This window comes from Sarcophilus harrisii, chromosome 2, assembly GCF_902635505.1.
Source record: "Sarcophilus harrisii chromosome 2, mSarHar1.11, whole genome shotgun sequence".
Classification (NCBI taxonomy): domain Eukaryota; kingdom Metazoa; phylum Chordata; class Mammalia; order Dasyuromorphia; family Dasyuridae; genus Sarcophilus; species Sarcophilus harrisii.
The window spans coordinates 512,551,477-512,576,682 of NC_045427.1; the positions used below are offsets into that span (position 1 = coordinate 512,551,477).

The 25,206-nt window shown below is 34.6% G+C and overlaps 1 protein-coding gene across 3 annotated transcripts in view; it reads right to left on the reverse strand.

Annotated features, from left to right (window-relative positions):
- The window catches only part of THSD4 (thrombospondin type 1 domain containing 4), an 850,332-nt gene that overhangs the window by 148,558 nt on the left and 676,568 nt on the right, over positions 1-25,206 (reverse strand). For all 3 annotated transcript variants that reach the window (XM_031955286.1, XM_031955287.1, XM_023498513.2), the window contains one exon: positions 7,302-7,506. In XM_031955286.1, the coding sequence (XP_031811146.1) occupies positions 7,302-7,506 (205 nt within the window). The remainder of the gene's footprint in view (positions 1-7,301; positions 7,507-25,206) is intronic.

A 25,206-nucleotide genomic window follows, 5' to 3' on the forward strand; every position in this document is an offset into this window, starting at 1 on the left:
AAACTAGTGCTGATAAGATTAGATGGTAAGCAATAAACTAGTGAAATATTTTTATACCCAAAGGATCTGATAAAGGCCTCAAATATATAGAGAATTGACTCAAATTTGTAATAAGTTTAAGCCATTCTTCAATTGATAGTCAAAGAAAATGAACAGACAGAAATTGAAACTATTTGTAGCCACATGAAAAGGTGCTCTAAATCACAATTGATCAAAGAAATGCAAATTAAGACAACTCTGAGGTGTGTCAGATTGGCTAGAATGACAGGGAAAGATGATGCAGAATGTTGGAAGGGATGTGGGAAAACTGGGACACTGATACATTGTTGGGGGAACTGTGAACAGATCCAGTCATTCAGGAGAGCAATTTGGAACTATGCTCAAAAAGTTATCAAATTGTGCATACTCTTTGTCCCAGCAGTATTTCTACTGGGATTATATCCCAAAGAAATCTTAAAGGAGGGAAAGGGACCCACATGTGCAAAAATGTTTGGGGTAGCTCTTTTTGTAGTAGCAAGAAACTGGAAACTGAGTGGATGCCTATCAATTAGAGAATGGCTGAATAAATTATGTACATGAATGTTATGGAATTATTGTTCTGTAAGAAATGGCCAGCAGGATGGTTTCAGAAAGGCCTGGATAGACTTACATGAACTGATGCTAAGTGAAATGAGCAGAACCAGGAGATCATTTTACATGGCAACAAGACTATACGATGATCAATTCTGATGGACAATGGCTCTCTTCAACAATGAGATGATTCAAACCAGTTCTACTTGTGCAGGGATGAAGAGAGTCATCTACACCCAGAGAGAGAACCGTAGGAACAGAATGTGGAACACATCATAGCATTCTCACTCTCTCTGTTGTTATTTGCTTACATTTTGCTTTCTTTCTCATTTTTTCTTTTTCTTCCTTCTTGATCTTACTTTTCTTGTGTAACAAGATAACTGTATAAATATGTATACATATATTAAATCTAACATGTATTTCAACATATTTAACATGTATTGGACTACTTGCCACCTAGGGAGAGTGTAGGGGGAAGGAGGGGAAAATTTGGAACAAAAAGTTATGCAAGGATCAATATTGGAAAAATTTCCCCTGCATATGCTTTTAAATAAAAAGCTTTAATAATAATAAAATAAAAATTTTAAAATTTTAAAATAATAATAAAGAGAAAAAATAAAAGATCTGAGTTCAAATCCTATTTCTGGTCTTTAACAACAACAATAAAACAAGAATGGCTGTATCCCCATTGATGTCGCAAGTATGTGGTTCATTTTATCTTTTGTAGCTGCTGATTGGACAAATAGTTTTGGGGGAAGAAGGATGTAGGTGGGATGAAGTAGGGAGAGGTACAATCCTGTAAGCTTCCTGAAGGCAAGGGCTATTTCAGTTTTCACCTTTGACTCCCTAGGACATAGTATGTGTGAAGATCACGTATTTTTAAATCAGCAGGAGTCAGGAATTCAGGTTAGGGGAAAATCGTCAGTCTTTATTCTCAGTGAAGAAGGATTGCAGGTGGAAGAGAATCGGCGATAGCAATGTGTGCAGCTGAGTCAAGAAGCTAGCTAGACCAGCAGCCAGGAGTATCGAACCCAGGCCCAATCTCACCCAGCTTCTCTTCCTGTCTCTCTCTGCCTCCACCCACCAAAATCGTCATTTCCTCTACAACACATCAGGACTTGCACGGAGACTGGGCAGGGACCATTCTTTATCCAATCATGTATATTAATAGAGTATAGCCCAATTACTATTTAGCCTCACATACTTGGGACCTCTGTGCATCAACTCAAACCTCAGCCCATTACAAGTATGTGCTTAGCATTCAGCAGGAACTTATTAAATGCTTGACAGTTTGAACTGAAATAGAGATCTCATGGTAAGAAATAACTTCTGTCTTATAAATTATAATTTTAGAAAGTTGCCTAAAGGCACTCAGAAGTTTTACGAAGCCCACATCTTTTTATTTGAGAGTTCAGAGCTCTGTCCTAAAAGTGGTTCTCAAAGTATATGCTGGAGCATTTGAGACAAGGTGTCCTATGAACTGTATGGAACTTGTTGTAAGTTATATAAAACTACAATCACATGGAGATTTCCTAGTTTACTTGTGATTTTCTCAATCCAAAGATTGAAATTTAGCCTTGAGCAAGAAGAAAATTTTGTGTACCACTGCATTATGCCATGTTGCTTCTCCAGAAATAATCTGACTTTATTAACACTGATAACTAAAATAAACCAATTATTGTTCATCTTTCAAAAATCTCCTCTCCCTACAATCAAAATAAATTACTATTCTAAAAGAGATCATGTCCACACCTCACAAAAATAAAATGTACCTAGACCTAAGATATGAAAAAGGGCAAATAGCTGCACCAAAGAGCAAGAATGAACATTTTATAGGGGACGAAAATGATTAAACCAAACTCTCCTGACTACTGGTTTAAATTGTGTTTGATTTAAATCCAATCCACACTGTCAAATACAATTGCTGCAAAGTTACTAAACCTACTTAAGGAAAAAAGACAGCCAGTAATGCTATTGGAAGATCATTGGGATTTGATTCAACTTCATTTCTGAGGAGGTACATTTTAACAAGAAGAAAGATATGCTCATTTTGCAAATGCTTTTCAGATAAATTTCCTTATAGCAAGGGCTATTTTACCTATGGATGTAAACAGCTAACCAATCTTCTAGAAAAACTGCTGTGAAAATATTGCATTTTCTCCAATGTATCTAGTTGCTTCAAACAAGGTTGCCAATTACAAGACCATATATTTGAAGGTGAAGGAACCTCAGAGCTCATCCAGTCCACTCTCCTAATTTTATAGTTGTGGAAACTGAGGCCTAAAGAAAGTGAACATCTTGAGTTTGTTGTTTGTTCATGTTTTGGCATTCTTTTAATTTAAAACAAATTAACAAGCATTGATTTTTCTCTCCTTCTGTACACTTCCCACCCCCATTGAGACAAAAACAACAACAAAGAAAAACAAAAACCTTATAACAAATATGCATAAGCAAATTAAACAAGTTTCTACTTACACATACATTCCATAAATGGAATTCTTGTTCCTCCCTTTCATTTATACCAGGTTTGTACCAGCATTGCAAAAATCTCAATAGTTTCTGGGCAATCCAATTTCAAGCTAGCTCTTAAAGATTTCCTAGTGCAGACCTCTCACATCACTGTATTTAGAAAGGATCACAGATTTAGAGATAAAACTGAAATTCTATTTAATTTTGTGGAAACTAAGATGGTGTAAGGGAAGTGACCAGTTCAAGCTAACCAGTGAACCTGAGTAATTAGAATCCACTTCTTTGACTTAATATCCAGGTTTTTCTCCTGCATCACACTGCCTCCCTGTAGTCAATAACATGGCAGTTGACTTTGGGAGCTGAGGTGATAACTGACCAATTTAACAGGCCATCAGCAGTATACTCACATAATATTCAGGAAAATGATAACTCATCTTAAACTCTTGTAAATCAGTGAATCCAGATCTCATTCTACAGTAATGCTTGGAGGCCTACAATAGCCCTGTAGAAACAAAACTGATTCTGATGGATTCACAGGAAGCCAAAAAAATTGTGAACAGACTTTCTAAGACCGTGAAAATATAATGGAAATCATTTATTGGGAGTGATAGGAGGAAAGAGTCCACTTGATGTTGACTTCTTGATTATTCTCCATAGTAGAATGTTGATTTCTTCTCCACAGTAGAATGACCAATAGACCAAATCAGCTTTCTAAGTATAGTAATATGTGATAACCCTGAAATATATAGAACTTTTCAGTATTAAAGATAAATATCTGGAAACTGAAAAAGGGTTGTTGAACTAAACATTCTCCTCACTAACATTTCAAGACAGGAAAAACTAGCAATAATCCTGCAGAGTCATATGTAGGGGAAAAAAAAAAAACAATAATTTAAAGTGGGATTAGTAGTGAAGGTGACAGGAAGGTATGGGACATACTTTGTAATAAGGGTCACTCCATATGGATACCTCCCAATATAGATTCATGCTTCCAACAACAATTTCAGAAATTTATAAAAGAGCAGAACCAGTCTTTCATTCCAGGTAAATATTACCCCCAAAAAACTAGACAAAGCTACCAAAAAGTTGCATAGTTGGTGGAATTTTTGTACACAATTACACTCAATTTATTTTCTACTTCAGGAGATGGGATGTTTATAAATATTTAATCAGTTATCACACATATTTGGGGGGGTTGAGAGAAGAAAGGATTAGAAAAAACATGGAAACGATCATTTTCTTTCATCAATTATCACATTCAAACCAGGAAAAATTAGACTAAAGACTATATGAATCATTTGCAAATTAGCCAAAATGAGCTGGGCCCACCATTTTTAATTTGACCATGTGTTCCCCAAGTGTATGTGTAAGGGGTTCCACCTCCCTTGGTATAAGAAAACAAAATCTCTTCTGGCTTTATGTCTATATAGTGTAGATCATACATTTATATCCAAAGAGACTTAGAAATGATCTAGTATGACCCGTCATTTTAAAGGTGAAGGAAGTGAGTCAGAGAGCTGTTAAATATCTTACCCAAGATCACAATGTAGATCAGAGGGAAAATTGGAGCCTAGATTTTTCTGACTTTAATGCTTTAAACACCCTCTCTCTCAAAGCCTCCAAAACATGGCTTTGGATGAAATATTGATAGTCTCTGGCACCTAGAGATACTACATTTCTGACTCTCAATTTGTTGCTGGGCCTAAATTTCCTATGGATAACAGCTGAGCTTTTGGAGGTTTAGGCGAGATACTCAGTAGAATCAAAAACTACATGAGTATTTTAAAGCACAGAAATATTGAAGTTGGAAGGTAACTTAGATTTGTTAGTGGTATTCAGTCATTTCAGTCATATCCAATTCTTTATGACTCCATTTTGGAGATTTCTCAGGAGAGATACTACAGTGGTTTGACCTTCCCTTCTCCAGTTCATTTTACAGATGAGAAAATTGAGGCAAATCTAGGGGAGGGGGTGGGAAGGAGGGGAAAAGTTGGAACAGAAAGTTTTGCAAGGGTCAATATTGAAAAATTATCCAAGCATATGTTTTGTATATAAAAAGCTATAATAATAATAAGGATAAATGGAAAAAAATTGAGACAAACAGGGTTAAGGGACTTGCCCAGGATCACAAAACTAGTAAGTGTCTAAGGTTGGATTTGTACTCATAAAGATGAGTGTTCATGATTCTAAGTCCAGTGTTCTATACTCTGCCAGCTAGGTGCTCCAACTCCCTGTTCTATTGTTTATGGATACTGAGTGGTAAAGATTTGCTCAAATTCAAATAATTGAAAAGTATCAGAACTGAACTAGCCCTTTTCTAAGCTCCCAAAGAAGCTGGTTTAGCCTCCTTTGGAGGAAGAGAGTGTGTCCATAGGAAGGAGCTATGGTATCCCAACCCTGTGATCAAACTATCATGGTAGATGAGACCACATTATATTTAGTTGGATTCAGAGCAATCATGATCACTTACCCTAGTTCTATTTTAAACTTATATCACACTTACTGTCAGTCATCAAATAAATATTTATTAAGCATCTACTATGTGCCAGGCACTGTGCTAAAAGCTGAGGATAAAAATAAGAAAAAGAAACATAGTCTTTGTCCTCAAAGAACTCACAATTTAATAGATGAAGACAATACAAAAATGGGAGAAGAAAGACATCATGGGTTACCAAGCTGCTAAAAAATTCTAAGCTTTTTATAAAGGAAGGCTTTGGGAGAAATTTATTTCTCCTGTCTCCCAGAAAGAAGTAACTGAAGTACTGAGAAAAGATTGAGTATTAAAAGCTGAATCAATCTGCATGATAATAAGATTTTAGGTGATAGGCATATTTTGGGAAGAGGAATGATATTTATGGTATTTAAAAGAAGTAGAGCCATTACTAGAAAAAGAAAAGTACTCTACACCCTCCCTTCTTCTTCCACCTTAGGTCTACTTCTCACTCTATAAATCATAAAAACAAAACTACAATTGAAAATGGGTATGTCATTTGATTGCCCCACACTTTTATTCATTGTCCATCTGATTTCCCAAAACAAAATACCTTTCTTTGGCCAATATTTCCCTACATATTTTGTTCCTTCCTGCCGATTACACTGTAAGTTTTTTTGAGGACAGAGGCTATCTTACTTTTACATTTTTATATTTAGCACTTCACAGAGAATTTTGCACATAGGTGCTTAACAAAAGCTATTTCATCCAACCATTCCTTCTTTCCATTATCTTCGTATTCCTAACCACTGCTCTTTTCATTACATCTTACTTCAGATAAATCTTTTTTTTAAAAAAAAAATGAAATATACTAGTTGAAGTGCAAAGCCAAGTGATTATGAAAGAAATGTAACAATTTTGTTTATGAAAATTAGAACATACTCCTTGATTGCATTAGAATCTAGAATGAGAGGATGAATAAGTAAATGAGCCAGTAACCAAAAAAAAAAAAAAAAACAGGCCTCACAATGAGGTCACATGTAAAGATTGTCAGTACTTGTAGGACATTGCTTGTGAGTTGTTGCATTTCATAATTTATTTTACTAGTTATATTAAAATTCTCGTATATAGTTAATCAACATGCTTTCCATAGTGATTTGATTTGATTTGTTTGCATTCAACCTCTTTATTCCATGTCCTCTGAAGTATTAGGTAAGGATCTCATCTGTAGGTAATTTTATGAGCATATACTGTCAACATCTGAGGCATTTCCCAAACCTGCTCTACAGTGGTTTTGTTGACTTCTGCCCAAAGCCTTCATGACATACATAGGCAGCCAAAGAAATAGGAAGAAAAAAAAAATCAATCCATCTTTCATATCCCAAGGAACTGAAAGAAAAGATCATCAGCTGTTATCCCCTAAACCCCAAATTTAGTTATGCAGCCTCCTTTACTTACTCAGGATGGGGAAATGACTTATACAGATATTCATTTCCTTAACTATGTCTCTCAAAACAAAAGAGGGCCAATTTAAATATATAGATATTTTACATATGCCTGCTACATTTTTTCTCATTTTTCTTTTTTTTAAACATCATCTATTCAAATGTATAATACTCAGAAGAGAATTTAGAATGGAGATGGCTAAATGGCAACTTTGGAGTTACTGCTTGCTGACTAGAGAGACAAAAGTATCCATCTGAGTCTGAAATAGATGAATGTGTTCTGATGTCTCCTTTGAATGCTACTATAAACATCTTATGCTTCTGGGATGAGTATACCATCAAGCAATAGATCATTTTCCCTAAAGGACAAAAAAGAATAAACTTACCTAAGTAATTGTTGCTTTTATACATCTCAGTGATGTTAATTTTTGTGGCCCCTTGTGGTATTTCAACAACACGGTGATAGCCTAGGCTGGTGAGAGTGTGTTTAAATACTCCTGACACAATCTGACAGCCTGTGTTGTCTCCTCCACAAATACCACATTTATCTACGACCTTGTCAGAGCCCAGGTAGTCGTCACAGCCAATAGTCTGCAAATAGGAAGGGAAGAAAGACATTTGTAGTCATCAAATATAGTTTCCTACAATATCAAGTTCATTCATTGAGGGAGGGGATAGGGAATCATGGGCCTTAAAAGATCCAACAAATTGAAAAGTTCTCAGTGGTAGCTAAATTTTTATCTCCATCATCCTCTCTATCCATTCAGCTTTTCCCTATAGCAATCTTGCTTCCCCACTGGTTCCTATAAGACCAGATATGAGACTGGGGAAGAGTGGGGGGACTTGGGTGATTTTGAAATTTCTATAAAACGATCTCCTTAACATATGAACACACACACACACACACACACACACACACTTATATGAACACAACAAAAGGCATTCACCATGACTAAGTCTACTTATTCAAAGAATTAAGATCAATAGGATTTTTAAAGTTTGAATTACTCTGATAAGTGTGTCTCTATAGAGCTGACCTCATATCCACATCAGCCCATAGCAAAAGCTTCAAGTCATTTTTCTAGATGCAAGACAATATAGAAAAGCACAATATGAGGGCTCAGAGGCATAATATCAGGGCTAATCTAACTTGCATTTACAAAAGAGGGTGCTGAGGTACTTGGAAATGAAGTGACTTGCTTAGGGCCTCATATATTGTAGGTAGAAAAAGTGAGGATCAGTCAAAGCTAGAAATTTATGTATCCTTGGTAAATGGCATGAATCATGATGTAAGGTCAAAAGTTGGGCCAAGGAGGTGAGGGAGTCTGGTTACCTTCGAGGCAATTCCTAAAGCTTCCTATTTTAACTGCTCACCACTGATAGGGATAGGCTCTGGTTCTTAGGCTGAAAAAGGTTCTATGATGTCAGCACCCTCTAAATTTGGGTCCCTGGAGGAAAGCTCCCATCACTTCACTGTAGTTATTGTTTAGAATCTAGGTAATCTGATTCCAAATCTATTGGTGATTCTATCTATCATAGCCACTCCTTTCAGATCCTTGAATAACTCTACAGACTAAAGTCAATTTCTGAATAACAAAGAGTTGTTTCCTTAAATAATTGAGTCTGTATTGACTTATCATTAGTTCTTAAGAAGAATTATGAAACTGCCTGCATCTCCTTCTTAATGAAATTTTGGACCACTAATTCTGGCAGAAATATTTTTTTCTTTTCTTCTATTTTTCACATACTTCTTGCTTTTCATGTAATTTTGAGGCCAAAAATAACCCATATCAAAAATATTAAACTCTGGGATCAGAACCCAGTGACCTTTGTTCAAATGAATAATTTTTTAGGACTTGAACTAAAATCATATAAATCCTCTCTCTTCTTTAAAATCTGAGAACATTCTCAATCAAAATTTAGCATCAATGCACTCAGAAAATTAACCTGAGTTCTCCGATTCCATTAAACAATATAGAGTCTTTTAGTTAAGAGTTTCGGGTGTTAGAAACTACAACTGAAGTTTCATCATGAAGAAGGGCATTCAGTATTTATCTTATGCTTAATGTTTAATTTACTTTCTTTTTATGTGCACAGAAATCTATCTTATTGCTTCCACATTTTTGAATGAACATTTGTCCAGTAGTGATAACCAGGATAGCTTTCCTAACTATCTCTCTGTAAAACATTATTTTTGACAGAAATAGAAACACCATCATTTCATGCCAAGATGTTCATCCCATATCCACTTTTTCTTTTAAAATCTACTTGTGTATTTTCCCTTCTCTCAAATATTTCTTTCCTGCTTTATGCACATGTTGAGAAGACAAGCCATGTTATTTTCTGTAAATAAGTGTCAACTTTTATGTATTTCTCATCTTTTAAGCAATGGTTGCTCTTTAAGGTTTGCTAGGCAACTCACACAGATTATTTCATTTCAAATTCACAACACCTCTACAAAATACTACAGGTATCATAATCTTCATTTTACAGTGGAAGAAACTGAGGCTGGAATATGTTCAATATCTTGTCTACTCTCATCTAGCAAGCAAGAATCAGATAGGTCTGGAATCCAGGTCTTTCTAACCCAGGTTTTACCTACTATGCTATGCTGTTTCAGAATCTAATAAAAGAAGAAATCCAACATTGATTGAACAAGGGAGAAATAGAACCAATGTGATTCCTCTTGAAGATGAATGAGGTATACTAAGTCAATATTTAAATCTCTTGTATGTTGTGTGGGATCTCAGGGCTTATATTCCTATATACAAGTAACAACTGAGGCATATAACATTAAGAATATAACCTCTGACATTCATGAGCTGAAGTTATTTTTTTTTAAATGACATAAAACAAAAAAGACTAGCTTTCTATACAGAAAGACCAAGTTCATGAATATGCTAAACAATTTATCCCAGTGTCAGTGAGAGGTCATGTTTTACCATCACATGATATAGTAGACAGGATTTTTAACGAGTTAGGAATCAGTGGTTCAAATAATAACTCTGTCTTCATAACACTTTAACCTCAGAAAGATCACTTAAGCACCCATAGTCTCACTTTCTGCATCTGTAGAAGAGAGGATTAGATTTGAAGACCTCTAAGGTCACTTCCAGCTTCAAGCCTATGATCTTTTGCTTTCTCTTAAGAAGAACAATAAATCATGTTTAGAAATTGTTTTACAGTATACGATACTTCTTTTCAACAACTTTGTAAGCAGGTGACACAAATACCATCATTACATTTTCTGGAGAAACAAAGTGAGGCTCAGATAGGTTAAACCATTTGCTGCTAGTCAATCCTGCCAGTAGGTAGCAAGCACAGGATTTAAAAGAAGATGAAGGTTGAAAAGGAGAAGTCACTGAGTCTGATACTCTTATTTTACAAGTATGGTAATAGGATAAGAACACCATAGTCAAGTTTATACAATATTACTAGTTGCCTGACCAAAGATTTAAAGCAAGATCCTCTGACTCTTCCCATAATACCATGTTGACTTTCTATGCACACGGAATTAGAAGGTCATACACCTAGAACTGGAAGGGACCTCAGGAGTCATCTTGTCCAAATCTTTATTTTCCATATGAGAAAGTGAGACTCAGAGAAGCTAGGGGACTTGTTCACAGTCACACATATCAGAATCAGGATTTGAATAAGGACCTCTGATTCCAGAGTCAGTGTTCATCATGCCCACTATCATATGGAGGCAGCTAGAGCATAGGGTCAAGAGTCAAGAAAACCTGAGTTCAAAGCCATTTCCAGCTGTGTGACCCTGGGCAAGTCACTTAATCTCTATTTACCTAATCTACTGAAGAAGGAAATAGCAAATAATTATAGTATCTTTGCTAAGAAAATCCCATCTAGGGTCATTAAGAGTCAGGCATGATTCATCAACTGAATGACAAGTATCATATAGTCTTTCTAATGAGATAATTCACATTTCCTACTATTTTTAAAATTCTTTTGACTTTGTTTTATTAATTCTTGATCTCTCATGTAGTTATTAGCTTCTACTTGCCCAAATCTAATTTTTAAGGAATTTTTCCTTCCATTTGGCCAGTTCTATTTTTTAAGGTTTTACTTTCTACTAAATATTTACAAGATGTTTTGACCCTGATTAAGTCATTTGATCTGTTTACCTTAGTCTCCTTAATTGTAACGGGGGATAAAAATAGTACCTATCTCCCATAGTAGTTGTGAGCCTTAAATGAAAAGATATTTGTAAAGCACTTAGCACACAGCCTGGCATATAATAGGCACTTAATAAATGCTTGTTTTCTTTCCCTCATCCTTTTCCCCAGCATCATAAATTAGAAAAATAATGTCTGCCTCTTTCTCATATATTCTTTTTTTTTTTTTTTGGCAGTTAAATAATACCTGTTTATCCCATGCTTAAGAAGCAGCATGGCCTAGTAGATAGGGTGTTGCATTCTTGATATGGTCAGTGAAACTAACATTTGATAGAAGCAGTGAGGCGTAGTATTAAAAGCACTGAACTGGAAATCAGTTATCTCAATTCTCACACTAAATAGCTGTAGAGACAGCGAAGAAACAAACAAAGCCAAAAACAACAACTCATAAGGCTTTCATGGCAAGATGGCAATTGAGTGTGCATTCCATAAAACTATTCATAATTTCAAAGTGGGAAACAAAGGCTGAATATGAAAACAAAATTAATGTCATTTCTAACCAAATCATGTAAAGTCAAGCTGGTCAGAAACTAGTTTATCCTACTTGTAGATTTAGATTCCAGCAGCTAGACCATAAAACATTTGACCACATGAGGCTGGTTTTAGAATCACCTCCAAATTTTTATCTCTATTTTTTATTTTGTTTGTTTGTATATTTACATCATTTGTTTATTATTATAAGTATGCATTATTTGATATCTCAATCAATTATTTATTATTTATATGATTACTTAACAATTATTAATAATTATCTTAATTAATTTTGAATTGAATAATTTATTTATAGTACCTAAAAACACAGTCCCTTCTCCTCTTGCTCCATATATCTCCTCCCAAGTGAAGACTCTTCCATCTTGGAGAGTTTTTCATCTCTCAAAGGAAAGTTTAGAGTTATAATGAAGGAAAGCAATCCTGTTTATAGATCATAGAATAATGGAAAGAATACTAGCTTTGGAGTGAAAAATTACAGCTTCCAGTCTTGACTCTGCTATTGACTGTGATACTGTGGATAAGTTATTTCAATTTTCTGAACCTCGAAGGGATAGCATTCTTTTCCTTTCTACCTCACTGGATAGTTCTAAGAACCATATGAGATAAGGTACATGAAAGTCCTTCATATGCTATAAAATCTTCAATACATATGTAAACTATTATTATTATCATTTCAAAAAAGCTTCTTTTCCTTCTCCTTACTTTCCCCATCATTCTAAAACACCCAATAAAAAATGGAGAAGAAAAACATCTTTACCAGGTATCATCATGCAACTGCAGTTCAAAGAGTAATTTCTCTCTGAAATAAAGCCTATTAGATCAGACCTGGCTATCAGCCAGGGATCTTCAGTATTCTTCCAGTAATTTTTGCAACATGCTTTGGGAAAAACTTTACAAGTTGCAGGTTGACATTGGAGAAACTGAGCAAGAATTACACCCAATTGTGTGCCAAAATTAACTTCCATGAAATCTCCAGAGAGAAGTGAGAAGCAATCTGGATGAAATATACAGTGGTGAGCTTTGCAGGAACTCAGAGCTGTATATACAACAGAATGGGTCCAATGCCAGGCTCAGAGAACGATGAATTCTCAAATGGAAAACAGATGTCAATGTTTCAGTGTTGAAACAAACACGAGACTGAGAATCTCCAGTTAAGAGGAGTGATAGCCTAAACAGCTAAAATAATTTACCTCTGCTACCACATGATCATATCAAAAGGAAGGAAATAAAATTAAAAACATGATTTATGAATACCTTTATTTTATTAATACCTCCTAATGATTTCCTATTATCTCTCCCTACTTTGTAATGAAGAAAAACTTTTAAGCAAAACTAACACAGATGCCACACCCTAAATCTTATGCAATGCGCTACCTTTCTAGCTTCCCACTTTTCTACTGAGCAGCAGAAAGGACAATTTTATCATATCTCTTCCTATACCAAAACTGCTTGTTGCAATTAATCTAAGCTTAGATGCCCCCCCGCCCTTTAGTGTTGTTTTCATTTATATTATTGAGTATATTGTTCTGCTTCTACTTTCTTTACTCAGTATAAATGCATATATTGTTTCACCATTAACTAAATTCAGATTACTTAAAATACTTTAGTACCTAGATGGTTAAAATATACAAAAACACAGAAAATTTTATGTGTGGTAGTCTTAAGCAATATGGCCAGGTGCAAAGAATACCGAGTTGAGAATTCTATGATTTGGTTCTATAACTGTGGAAAATTACTTCCCTTTTCTGAGACTGCATTTTCTTATCTGCATAAAAGAGAAAATAAAAATATGCTATTTATTTCATGGGATTACCAGGTAGATGATAAAGTTTATGTAGTATTTTACAATTATAAAGCACTACAGAAATATTATTACTTTTGATGGATGTGGCTCTTTTCAACAATGAGATGATTGAGGCCAATTCCAATGATCTTGAGATGAAGAGATCAGAGAGTGGACTATGGGAGCTGAGTGTGGATCACAACATAGCATTTTCATTCTTTTTGTTGTTTACTTGCATTTTGTTTTGAGCTGATTTTTGAGTTGATTTTTTTTTGTGTAGCATGATAATTGTATAAGTATGTATACATATATATATATATATATATATATATATATATATATATTAACATGTTTAGCATATGCTGAATTACTTGCCATCTAGGGGAGAGGTGAGAGAAAGGGAGGGAAAAATTTGGAACACAAGGTTTTGCAAGGATCAGTGTTGAAAAATTATCCGTGCATATACTTTGAAAATAAAAAGTTGTAATAAAAAAGAAATATTATTACTAGTACCAACCACAACTACCACCACCACTACTAGAATTATATCTTCTATAACTTTCTCCATTGTGATTTTGATACGTCATGGATTGAAATAAGAAATTAGATTGGGATGTTCTGGAAATTCTGAAGAAGTCACCGAAAACACTCAAAGGCTAACAAATGACAGAAAAAGTTTAAAAACTCAGAAATCCATAAATATATGCATAGTATTGTATAATATCAATATATTTTATCTTTTAATACCATAATGATTCAGACTTCTTCTTTGGTACAAATGGAGAGGCAAAAATTTCTATGTGGATTTTCCAGATTAGAGGGATAGAGAAACCACAGCCCTAACCCCAGCCTTGCTATGATGCTGCTACTGCTGTTAATATTACTACAGCAAGAAACCTAGTAAACAAGGTTCTTATGAACAATTTTTCTAAGAATATAGTGGTACTCTGAGTATCAATAACAACAGTTATAAAAAGATAGGCAATATGACTTAGGGATAAACAGTCAATTTTGGGAATCAGAAGAATTTGTCATATCTTGTCTCGGACATACATTAGCTTTGTAATCCTAGATAAGTTATTTACACTCTTAGCCTAACTCAATTATCTTTCTAAAACTAAGCAAAAGAATTGTGAATTTTCATTTACAAAGAGAATTTCCTCACCAGGAACTCTCCCTATCAATAAAGTCACAAGTATGGATCTATGACATATAGTGATGATGATGATGATGATGATGATGATGAAGAAGAAGAAGAAGAAAATGATGATAGATGATGATGATTGTTATTTTTTAACTTCACGAGGATAAATGTATTATTTTAATTTCTTTTGAAGTGGAGCCAGTCTATTTATAGGACTTCAAACATAGCCCACCTTCTGCTCAAGAGTTCTTTCATCTTAGATAGATTATCCAAGTATAAAGTACTGAAAGAAGAATAAGAGTTGTGACGGAAACCATCAATCTTGCCTCTATACCATGGAGTAGTGAGATGAACACAGGGCTGGTAGGCTAAAGCTTAAATAATAATAATTATTATTACTATGATAGTATTAATTAATAATAATAATAGTCATCACATCCCAGAATAATATTAAAGGCTTATGATAGATATATATCTTTTGACTGCTCAAATGTAACTGTAATTGATTTGCTACTAGATGAAACATTAAACATTAAGACTCAGGAATAGAACCCAAATGATCTCCATGAGTGATCCATGGGATGTGGGGAGATGTGATCCCCACATTTTCAACTTCTAATATAATGACAAAGAAGCACTGGAAAAATGGCTGGGTCAAGCTAATTTATTTACAAAAATTAAGTGCTCAAGATAGCAAAATCTGGTCTTCTAGCTGCTGTTGGAAAATAAAACCCATCCTTTTGGAGCTTAGACTTATGACAGATACAAATTTTGCAAAGAAAAAAATTGCACAACATACTACTACAGATTACAATATACTGTATACCACTTATGAATATCTAGAAAAATACAATCAAGTTCTCAAAGTTATACAGTAGAAACTTACTATTTTTCATTAAGTAATACATAAATTCCCATACTACAAACACAAATTTCCAAATATCCTTCTAAATCCAACAAATAAGTTTTTCAGGAACCATGAAGTCAGAAGTCTAAAAAGGGACTGCAGAGGAAATCTAGTTTTCATTTACTTCATTTTTACAGAAGAGGAAATAGAGGTCCAGGAAGGTTATATAATGAGCATTTCCAAAAGCATTAAAATTACAACTGAATCAAAGGCAGAACGTGAACCCAGGTTCTCTGACTCTAGAGCCAAAGTTAAAACTATTCCCCATAATTGCCCAGAGACCAAATCAACCTGCAAAAGTTTAAGAAGTGCATTTCAATAGATGTTGCCAAAGCAAATGTTCATGACCTCCAAACTATGTCGAACAAAAAGCTCTTTAACTATAGAGATTGAGTAGAAGAAATAAAATCCATATGTGAATGGGAAGATGTACACGCCATCTCTGCATTCCTGTCTACTGTTAGAATGGTTCTGAAGACAATTACAAAACCTACTTTACCCAACTCAATGGTTCATCAGGCTCTAAACAAAAAAGAATAAAAGCAAAATAGAAAGCTACCCCAGAAATATCCTATTTGTGCTTCACTGAACACAAAAAAGAAATAATTCTCATTGCAACCATAATGGTGATAATTATGATGATAATGCCAATAAGAGTAATAGCTAAATGCTATTTGATCATCTGATGTTTGATTCCCCAAATAACAATAAACTATGATTCAGTAAGAGTTTATTTGGAAGTCTTATTTTGGGGAAGCTTAATCCTCTGAAAAAGGGTTCCAATGAAATCTGAAAAACCTGTTGCCACCACCATCCAATTCCATCTTTATAAATAACTGTTCCAAAGAACTGGCACATACGAAGGTCCTTTGCTCTCAATCAAAGTCTTAAGGAACTTAGTTGGGTTTTCAGTTTTCCAAGTGCACAGAAGTTAAGATGCAACAAATATGAAGAAGAAATTGGGGCATGGAATGCAGAAAGTCCCCAAGTCTGCTTTCTGGTATTTTACCTATGACAACTGCTGACGAGGCTCTCTTCCGCAGCATAAAACTTGTTGTAGGTAGATACAAGGTTAAAATAACTTGCAGCTGACACTTGAAAATGAAAGAGAAAATAAAACAAAATAAAACCCAAAGCAGCTATACAACAATGAGAATAGATGTTCATGAGAACTTGGAGTCATCAAATAAATTCTAAATGATTTTTACATCCTCTTTAAGAAGAATATAAAGTATATTATATAATATATTTTGGAAAGATTTTCACCAAAACTAGAAACAAAATTGGATCCTTGGAAAGATAAGCTCAAGTTATCTCCAAAACAAAACAAAATAAAACAACCTCATAAGTACAGAATCAGACTTTAGGAAAATGGGGTATTGAGTTTTACTGAGATAACTAAGCAGCTAAGATTGAGAAATTGCTGAGAAATTTCTCTAGATCATAAAGATTTTAGGCTCTTAAACCTATTTCTGGCTGAGGTAACTTCAGAGATGTTCTAACCCAATCTTTTGTTTTAAAGATGAGGAAACTGAGTCCTCCTTTATCCAGAGAGCCAAAATAGCATACTTTGTGTCACATAAGAATAAGTGACAGAGTTGGAGTCTGAACCCAAGTGCTTTGTTGGCATATCCAGAATTCTTTCTGTGACTATGATGGTATAAGCTCCATTAAAACTCTTCATCTTGGATTTGAATATGAACTTGAAGTTAGTCACTTACTAACCATGTAATTCTAGGCCATCTTATTTCTGTCAAAGGTGGAAGAAAATTGGACTAGATGTCATCTAAAGGCCTATCTTGGTTCTGCAAACACAATCCTTTGATCATTTAATCAGGTATATTGAGAATTATAGCACTTTTCAAAATTCAAATCTTTCATCTAGTAATCAAATCAGTCACTAGAGTTAACTCATGAAAACACTAATATAATGTATTTTTTTTTCTGTTAAGGCAAATGAATAGGAATAAAAATAAATTCCCCTAAAACTTCCCACAGAGATGAAGCAAAATACTTAAAAGTATCGATGAAAATTTGACTAAGTGATCCTGTGGATAGAGCACTGACCTGGAATCAGGAAGATCTAAGTCCAGATCCACCCTTCGATACTTACTAGCTTTGTGACCATGGCCAAGTTTCTTGACTTCTATTTGCCTTTGGGAATAATAATAGCGCCTACTTCTTTATCATGAGGATCAAATGAGAGACAAAAGTTATAAAGTGCTTGGCACATAGTAAGTGCTATATAAATGTGTGTATACACACATATGAGTTAGTTTATATTAATTTATGTAATTATTTATATTAATAATTTAAATAGAATAGTTTTAATAATCACATGTAGCTAATAGCTATTAATATATAGTAATATAGCTATTATATGCTGATATATTAGCGATATATGTGTACATATATACATACATACACATACATACATACATAGCACAAGCTAGGTATAAAGCACTATGCTAGGATAAAGTTATATACAACACTTTCCCTCAAAGAACTTATAGTCTGATGAGTATATTTAAAAATGCTACGTTAGATATTTGAACAAACAACTAGACAACTAGGCAGAATAGGAGAGGGTTAAAGGAAGCATTCAAATGAAATGCTAGGAGAAATACAAGGTGGGGGAAATCATAATAAGCTAGGGAAATCAGGTAAAGCTGTTATGACAGAGGTGGCTCTTAAACTGGCCCACAAAAAAGGTAAGTATTTTAATCTAATCTACATGACAGCCCAAAAGTACAGTACAGTTGAAAGGGCTCTGATTCTGGAATTGAATGAGTTCAAATCCTATTTTTCATATCTATTATATTTGTGACTATAGATAGCAACATAACAGCAACTTAACAGCAGATAGCCAACCATCCTGAGCCTCCATTTCTTCAGTCATAGAGGAGAAAGTTGGACCAGATGGCTTCTGTGTGTTCCTTTCTGACTAAATCTATGATCTTATAGCCCCTTTCAATATCTTCTCCAGACTGAAAATTATCAGGAAACTTAAAATAATCCTTACCTAGTATAGATATATTTATCTCCCCATCCTGATAAATATTTCATCTACAATATGGTAGCCAGAAAACAATAGTGTTCTAGATGTGGTCTGAACAGTGTAGAGAATCATCAAAATTCTCATCTTCCTCCTTCTGAACATTCTATCTTTTTAATGCAGATTAAGATCACATTTAAATATTACCATTTTGGTTGCCACATTAAATGATAGACTCTCAATGAATTTGTAGTCACCCTGAATCCTCAGATATTTTTCACAAAACTATTATCTATTCATGTCTGCCCTATTTTATATCATATGAACTAGAATGTAATGGTAACTAACACCACTGGCAATGAATAAATTAAAAAAAAAAATTAGCACTAGCTATGGCCAATCATTGTACTAAGTCCTGGATACAAATACAAACAGTAAGATAGTTTCTGCCCTTAAGGAACATACATTCTAATAGGGGTGGGGAGCAAAGAGGGAAATTGTGGCTAGGGAAGAGAATTATGTTTTAGGGAGTCACAGATAAATCTATATAATCATAAATTGACATGCCCATTTTAAAAGATATGGTGTTTGTTTGATTGTTGTACCCCAAGTAAGAGATAGAAGAGGGCAGAGAGAAGGCATATGCATGTGGTAAGGAAGGTGGCAAAATGACCTTGGTGGATAGCTGGATCGAATGTAAAATGCAGTATATTCTGATATAAAATTGTTTTGATATAATGTGTTGGACAAGTTGGCCCTCATACAGTGATCAAATAAATCACCTCAGCCCCGGGGTAGAAACAACAAAGATGAGTTTCTTTCTCAAACACTAGAGATGAATAGTCTGAATAAGTAGCACCTATGGGTACATATTCTTTGAGTTACTCTGTGCAGAATAAAGACTCAAAAGATAAAGACTCAAGTATGACTCCGATGCTAAGTACTTATGTGACTTTCAATAAGTCACTTTGTCATTCGGTACCCCAGTATCTTCTATCTATAAAGTGATCTGTAGCTACTCTTTAAACTCAATGGCAGTTTGTATGTGCCAGAATAGTCCTAGAATAAAGAATCTTGTGGTAGACAAATCTGTGCTAATCACCAAGATGTGCTTGTCTTACAATAAATGGAATTGAAAACAACACTCCAAGAGAATAAAGTGACAAAGTTATTGATCTAAGGCACAAAACTGATTCACAGAATAAAAGGAATTCTGGTTTCCTTAATGAAGGTAACTATAAAAATGAGCAGCCTGGTTTTAATCAAGTTTAAGGCAATGAGATCTCAATATCTCATTCTACTTTATGAGAGAAAAACCACTTTTCTGTATGACTTGGTTGTTGGAAAATGTTTTCCTTAGTGTATGGATAAAGTTGAGTGAATCTCAGTGTGACTTTGAGACTGCTACAGCAATGTTGATAAATCTGACCAACAAGGCCTTAGAGAGAAATATTTTTCACTAGTAAGGTAGTGAGAGGGTAGTTTCACCCCCTGAAGTAATGATCATGAATCAAGGTTGCTCATTTCAGGCCAAGGGGCCAGAGTTTCTACTTTTACTTAGAAACTGGAATTGTAAGCATTTGAAATTGTATTAGGAGTCAAGCATTTGAATAAGTGAAGGTCAATTAGTTACTTTTAAATAGATGTGTATATTGTAAACCCTTGAAAAGAGATATTATAAAGGAATATAATATCTAAGAAAGTCAAAAAAGACCTTTAATTTGGTTAGCTACCAACCTAGATGATTACATATAAATCTCTTTTCATTCCTTTCCTTAATTCCCTATTGAATTTCTATCAATCAATGTAAAGCCCAGGATAAACATCTGCTCAATTAAAAAAAAAAGTTTTCTCTAATATTCCCACTCCCTAGCAGATGATGATGTTTCACGGACTTGAACCCCATGTATCATTTTGGTTACAATATACTATGTATTTATTCTGTATTATTTTAATTACTTGTATATATTTTACCTCTCACTCGAGATCATGTCCTATCAAATCTTTTCCCCAGTACTTAACATCTTTCTCTTCATATAAATACACGCTTGTGTCAGCCTCCTCTCTCTTTGTCCCAAACAGAAGATAGATCAAATGTCAATTGTGTCATCTACTCAAATAATACTATAATAACGAGAAGCATAATTAATATCTACCAGTGATGATCCTAAAAATTATATACTGGAATGCAAGTTTGAGTCTTTTTTTTTTTTTTTTTTTTGCTAGGCAATTGGGGTTAAGTGGCTTGTCTAGGGAAACATAGTTAGTGTCAAGCGTCCAAAGCTGGATTTGAACTCAGATCTTTCTTTCTGCAAAGCCAGGGCTCTATCCACTCTGCCTCCTAGCTACCCCGCCCCTCCATGTTTGAAAATATTAAGCATATTAATTACATGCTACCTGTGAAAACTGACAAGTCACTTGATCTCTCTGTAAATTGTAAAATGAGGGAAATGAAAGATCCCTTCTAGTTATAAAGCTATAATTCTATGATCCTATGACATCTAATATTTCTTCAAATTCTAAAGTTTTACAATCCTATGAAGTGGGATTTTTTCAAATTCAATATAAGTAAAATAGAGGTCCAGGAATGGCAGCATATGCCTATAGTCTATATTGCTGAGAGAAACTAGAGCAGGTGGCTCACTTGAATTTGTGGACTCTGAACCCTAGTTGGTTAAAACTAATCAGGTGTCCATTCCAAGTCTTGCACCAATATGGTAAGCTCCAATGAGTTGGGGGTTAATTAACCTCTGTCTGGAAAAAAAAAAAAAGATCAAGCTAAAGCACCCAAAGTCAACAGAAGTAGGATCTAGTTTGAGAGTTGCCACTGTATATCTAACCTACCTAAGAAAAGGAGACCTAGCACTCAATGAATAAATGAATCAATTTCTTAACAATAGTGAGATTAATTTCATAAAAGCTGAAGCTATGAAGGAGAGGAATAGGGTTTTCCTGCTGTGAAAAAAAAAGAATAAAGTCAGGGTGTACACACACACACACACACACACACACACACACACATACATTTAGGACACTCTAGTCCAAAGAAATGAAAAAAAAAAACAAAACCCAAACCTAACCAATGTTTTATAGAAACAAAAAAGAGATGAGAAAGGCATTTATTATGTACTTACTGTGTACCAGGAACTGATATATTATAGGTAAAAGTCATAAAATAGAGAAATTTATTGTCTCTCTGGAGATCAAGAGACTTGAGTTGTCCTTAGAAGAATTTCTAAATCTATTCATTCTTTAGTTGATGTTACCCTCTGATCCATGTTCTATTATCTTATCTTTCTAAAATCTTTATGAGTATGACAAATGAAAAAATATATAAGAAGAAAACAGGCAGACTTTCATAGATGATTGTCCTCAGAAAACTGCTTTTAGGATAATAAGACCATGAACTTGAGTGAGAAGCAATTTTGTAGACCATCCAGTTCAGCCATTTTACAGATGAGGGTAATGGGGACTAAGGTGATGAAAGGAATGGGTCCAAGAGAACACAGATTTGGGATTTGGAAAAAAAAAAGTCCTCTTCAAATTCAGTCATCTTTCTACTTGTAGAGCACATATGGATGACAGAAAGATCATACAAAGGGAACACAGATAACGTTATACAAATTGTTTGCTCATTAAAGGAGCAAGGGGTAGTGCTTGGCTTTATAAAACAAGAGCATAACTTCTCCTTTATGTGTGTCCCTCAAGAAAATAATAAGATCATATTAGGTTATCTTTGATAGAAACTATATAGTTTAACTCTGTCAACTGTGTTGGTTGAGGGCAACATTTGTATTCTACATCATAGGATAGTCATAAATATCAAATGAAATGATATATGTGAAAATCCTGTAAACAGTATAATAAGTGACATATACACAGAGAGAATGAGGACTTTAAGGGCAGCTAGGGGATCCTAGAATTGGGAGAAGTTCAAATTTGACCTCAGATACTTACTAGCTATATGACCTTGAGCAAGTCATTTTATCTTAACCCTATCTAACCCTTAATTCATATAAAATGAGCTGGAGAAGAAAATGGCAAACAATTTCAGTATCTTTGCCAAGGAATTCCCAAATGAGGTCATGAATAGTCTAAATGAAGAGTCACAAATAGGAATGAAAACAACTGAACAACAAGAAAATTATACTGTAACCTTTGCAAACCTCTTTCAGTCTTTGCAAGGATCCTGGAAATAAGCTGCTACATGTACTATAGGAATTATCCCCATTCTACAGATAAGGAAATCAAGGTTCAGATAAGTAAAATGAAAAATATCTGAGACAGGATTAGAACACACTCTTATCAGTACAGCACATTGCCAAATATAAGAAATTCTCTAGTTTTTTATTAAAAGTTGAGGTCAATAAGTGGTGCAGGGTATCTCAACAGTAAGAAATGTATTGTAGCCATAATAGGGGGATATGTGTATATAATACCTGAAGGCAGCAGGTCTGGGATATCTGAAAGTTGGCAAGAAAGAATGACTACAAAAAAACAGATTTGAATTCTTATCCTAGGGTAAAACTTGTTTGCTCTCTGCTCTGTTTAATCTAGTCTTTTGAATGCTGAATAGCCCAGGGGCTAACAGCTGCAATCACATCCAGGAGGAAGCAAAAGGATTAGAGGTGAATCCTAGCCCCTGGCTGAGATACCAGAATTCTTCACACCCTACCTCCCAGACTTTTATATGTTTCTCCACAAGATGGCACTTACAAACCCTGTATCAAGGGGGTAATCAGACCAACGAAGCAACTGTTTTGGGAAAGAGCAGCAAAGATGCCTAAAGACAATTAGAAACAAATGCACATGATTTGAGTCACAGAATTGTATACTTTTAGGGTAAAAATTCTTTTACAACTGAGCACTTTGTGTTAAGCCCTAGACCAGGGGATTTAGAATGAGTCCTTTAATATCATTGTCATTTTTTTAGATTATGTACATTTTTGGGGTGAATGATTTTCTATTCTATGGAGAATGAGAAATATTTTATTGTCACAATTTTAGGACAAGACTTTAAAAATACATCAATGGGTTAAAATCCAGGGAATGGAAATGTCTTAATAAGTCACTGACTCTATTCCACCGGGACAGAAGAGATGCTCTGCATAGAGTAGAGTTTACATATTGGAAAAAAGTGAGAGCTAAAATGGAAATCTCTGAACACCAAGCACAGTTATTTAGACAAGAATTCATGAGAAAGAGAATGACATATTGAAGTACTCTTTAATGACGACTCATCTGACATCTGCTATGCTTCAGAAGGTAGAACTGGAAAATTTGATTAGAAGCTTTAGAGGACAGAAATAGCGTGATATAAAGAATAGCTTCCTAAAGATTACAACATTTCTTATAAGTGGAATGGAATTTATGCCAAACTGGTAACAAATTCCCCTCAGCCTTCCTGGGAAGTTGGATTGACCATTAATAGGAAAATTATATAGAGAATTTTGATCAAATAGGTATGCCCCTGAGTCCCTTCCAATTCAGGTTCAATGATTATGAAATCTCTAGTCCTGAAACTTTCTGGGTTTCCGGAGAACAGCAAGGTGGCATAGGGGATAGAGTACCAGCCCTGAAGTTCTCGTCCTGAATTCAAATCCAGCCTGGGATACTTATTAGCTGTGTGATCCTGGACAAATCACTTATCCCTGTCTTCCTCAATTTTCTTATCTGTAAAATAAGTATGAAAAGAAAATGGCAAACCATTCTAATATCTTTGCCAAGAAAATCCTAGGTGGGGTTACAAATAATTGGACATGACTGAAGAGATTAAACCACAAGATTTCAGGAAGGAGAAGCATATATTCACACTTCTTAGCTTCTATGTGGTGGTCCCTTGTGGTGTAATAATTCTATATTTTAACATTCATTTTCATCCAGGAAGTAGTAAGGTCCAGAAGAGGAAAAAAAAAGGAAAAATGTTATCTAAGGCTCTAGGTTCAAATCCCACTTCTCTTACAATGTGTGTTACCTTAGTTAAGTCACAATCACTTGGGACCTCAGTTTCTTCACACATAAATTGAAGAAGTTGGGTTAGATAGTATCTAAGATAACTTATAGTAGGCATCCACATCTGGATCCAGATCCACATTCCTTTTCACAACTTCTCCCCACCCCCAACCTGTCTTTTTATGCTTTTACAAGTAACTGGTCAATGAACTTAGTCTCAAGTACCCTTTATATAATTCTTTATGTGGAAGAGTATGGAGAGTCTGCTTCTGGGAGAATCATGATACTGTATAATGTAAATATCTTAGAGAAACTTGGGAATGTGTGAAACATTCTATAATTGCTTATGGTTGATTAATACATAGCAAATTGAGGGCTTTTTGGCTATGGAAGCATTCAAAAGGCTTTAGATGGCCAAGACTCACTTGGTTGATCTCTTTTCTTTAGCCAACCTCTTTCTGGTCAACAACCCAACATGAGAAAAAATACTATAAAGGGAAAGTCCTTGCACTTTTGTCTCATCTTGGGCAACGTGTGGAACTCTGAATATAAACTTCAGCTCCTGGCCTGATTCAATGTTTGTTCTTTCATTTTACTTGAAAAGATAGTTGGATGCAACCTTCTCAGTTCTGAAAGTTCAGATATTTTAACTTGAGCATTGATGCTCTAAGGAGTGAGGAGTGACCTTTGGGATTCTGCTTTTTCTATTTGGAGAGCCTACACAGATAACAGAAGAGTCAATGCAAGATTCCTTTATGTTTATTATTTACTTATAAAAAGAACAGAGGTAGCATTTGAATTGATAGAGCATGAAAAGAGCTTCTCTTT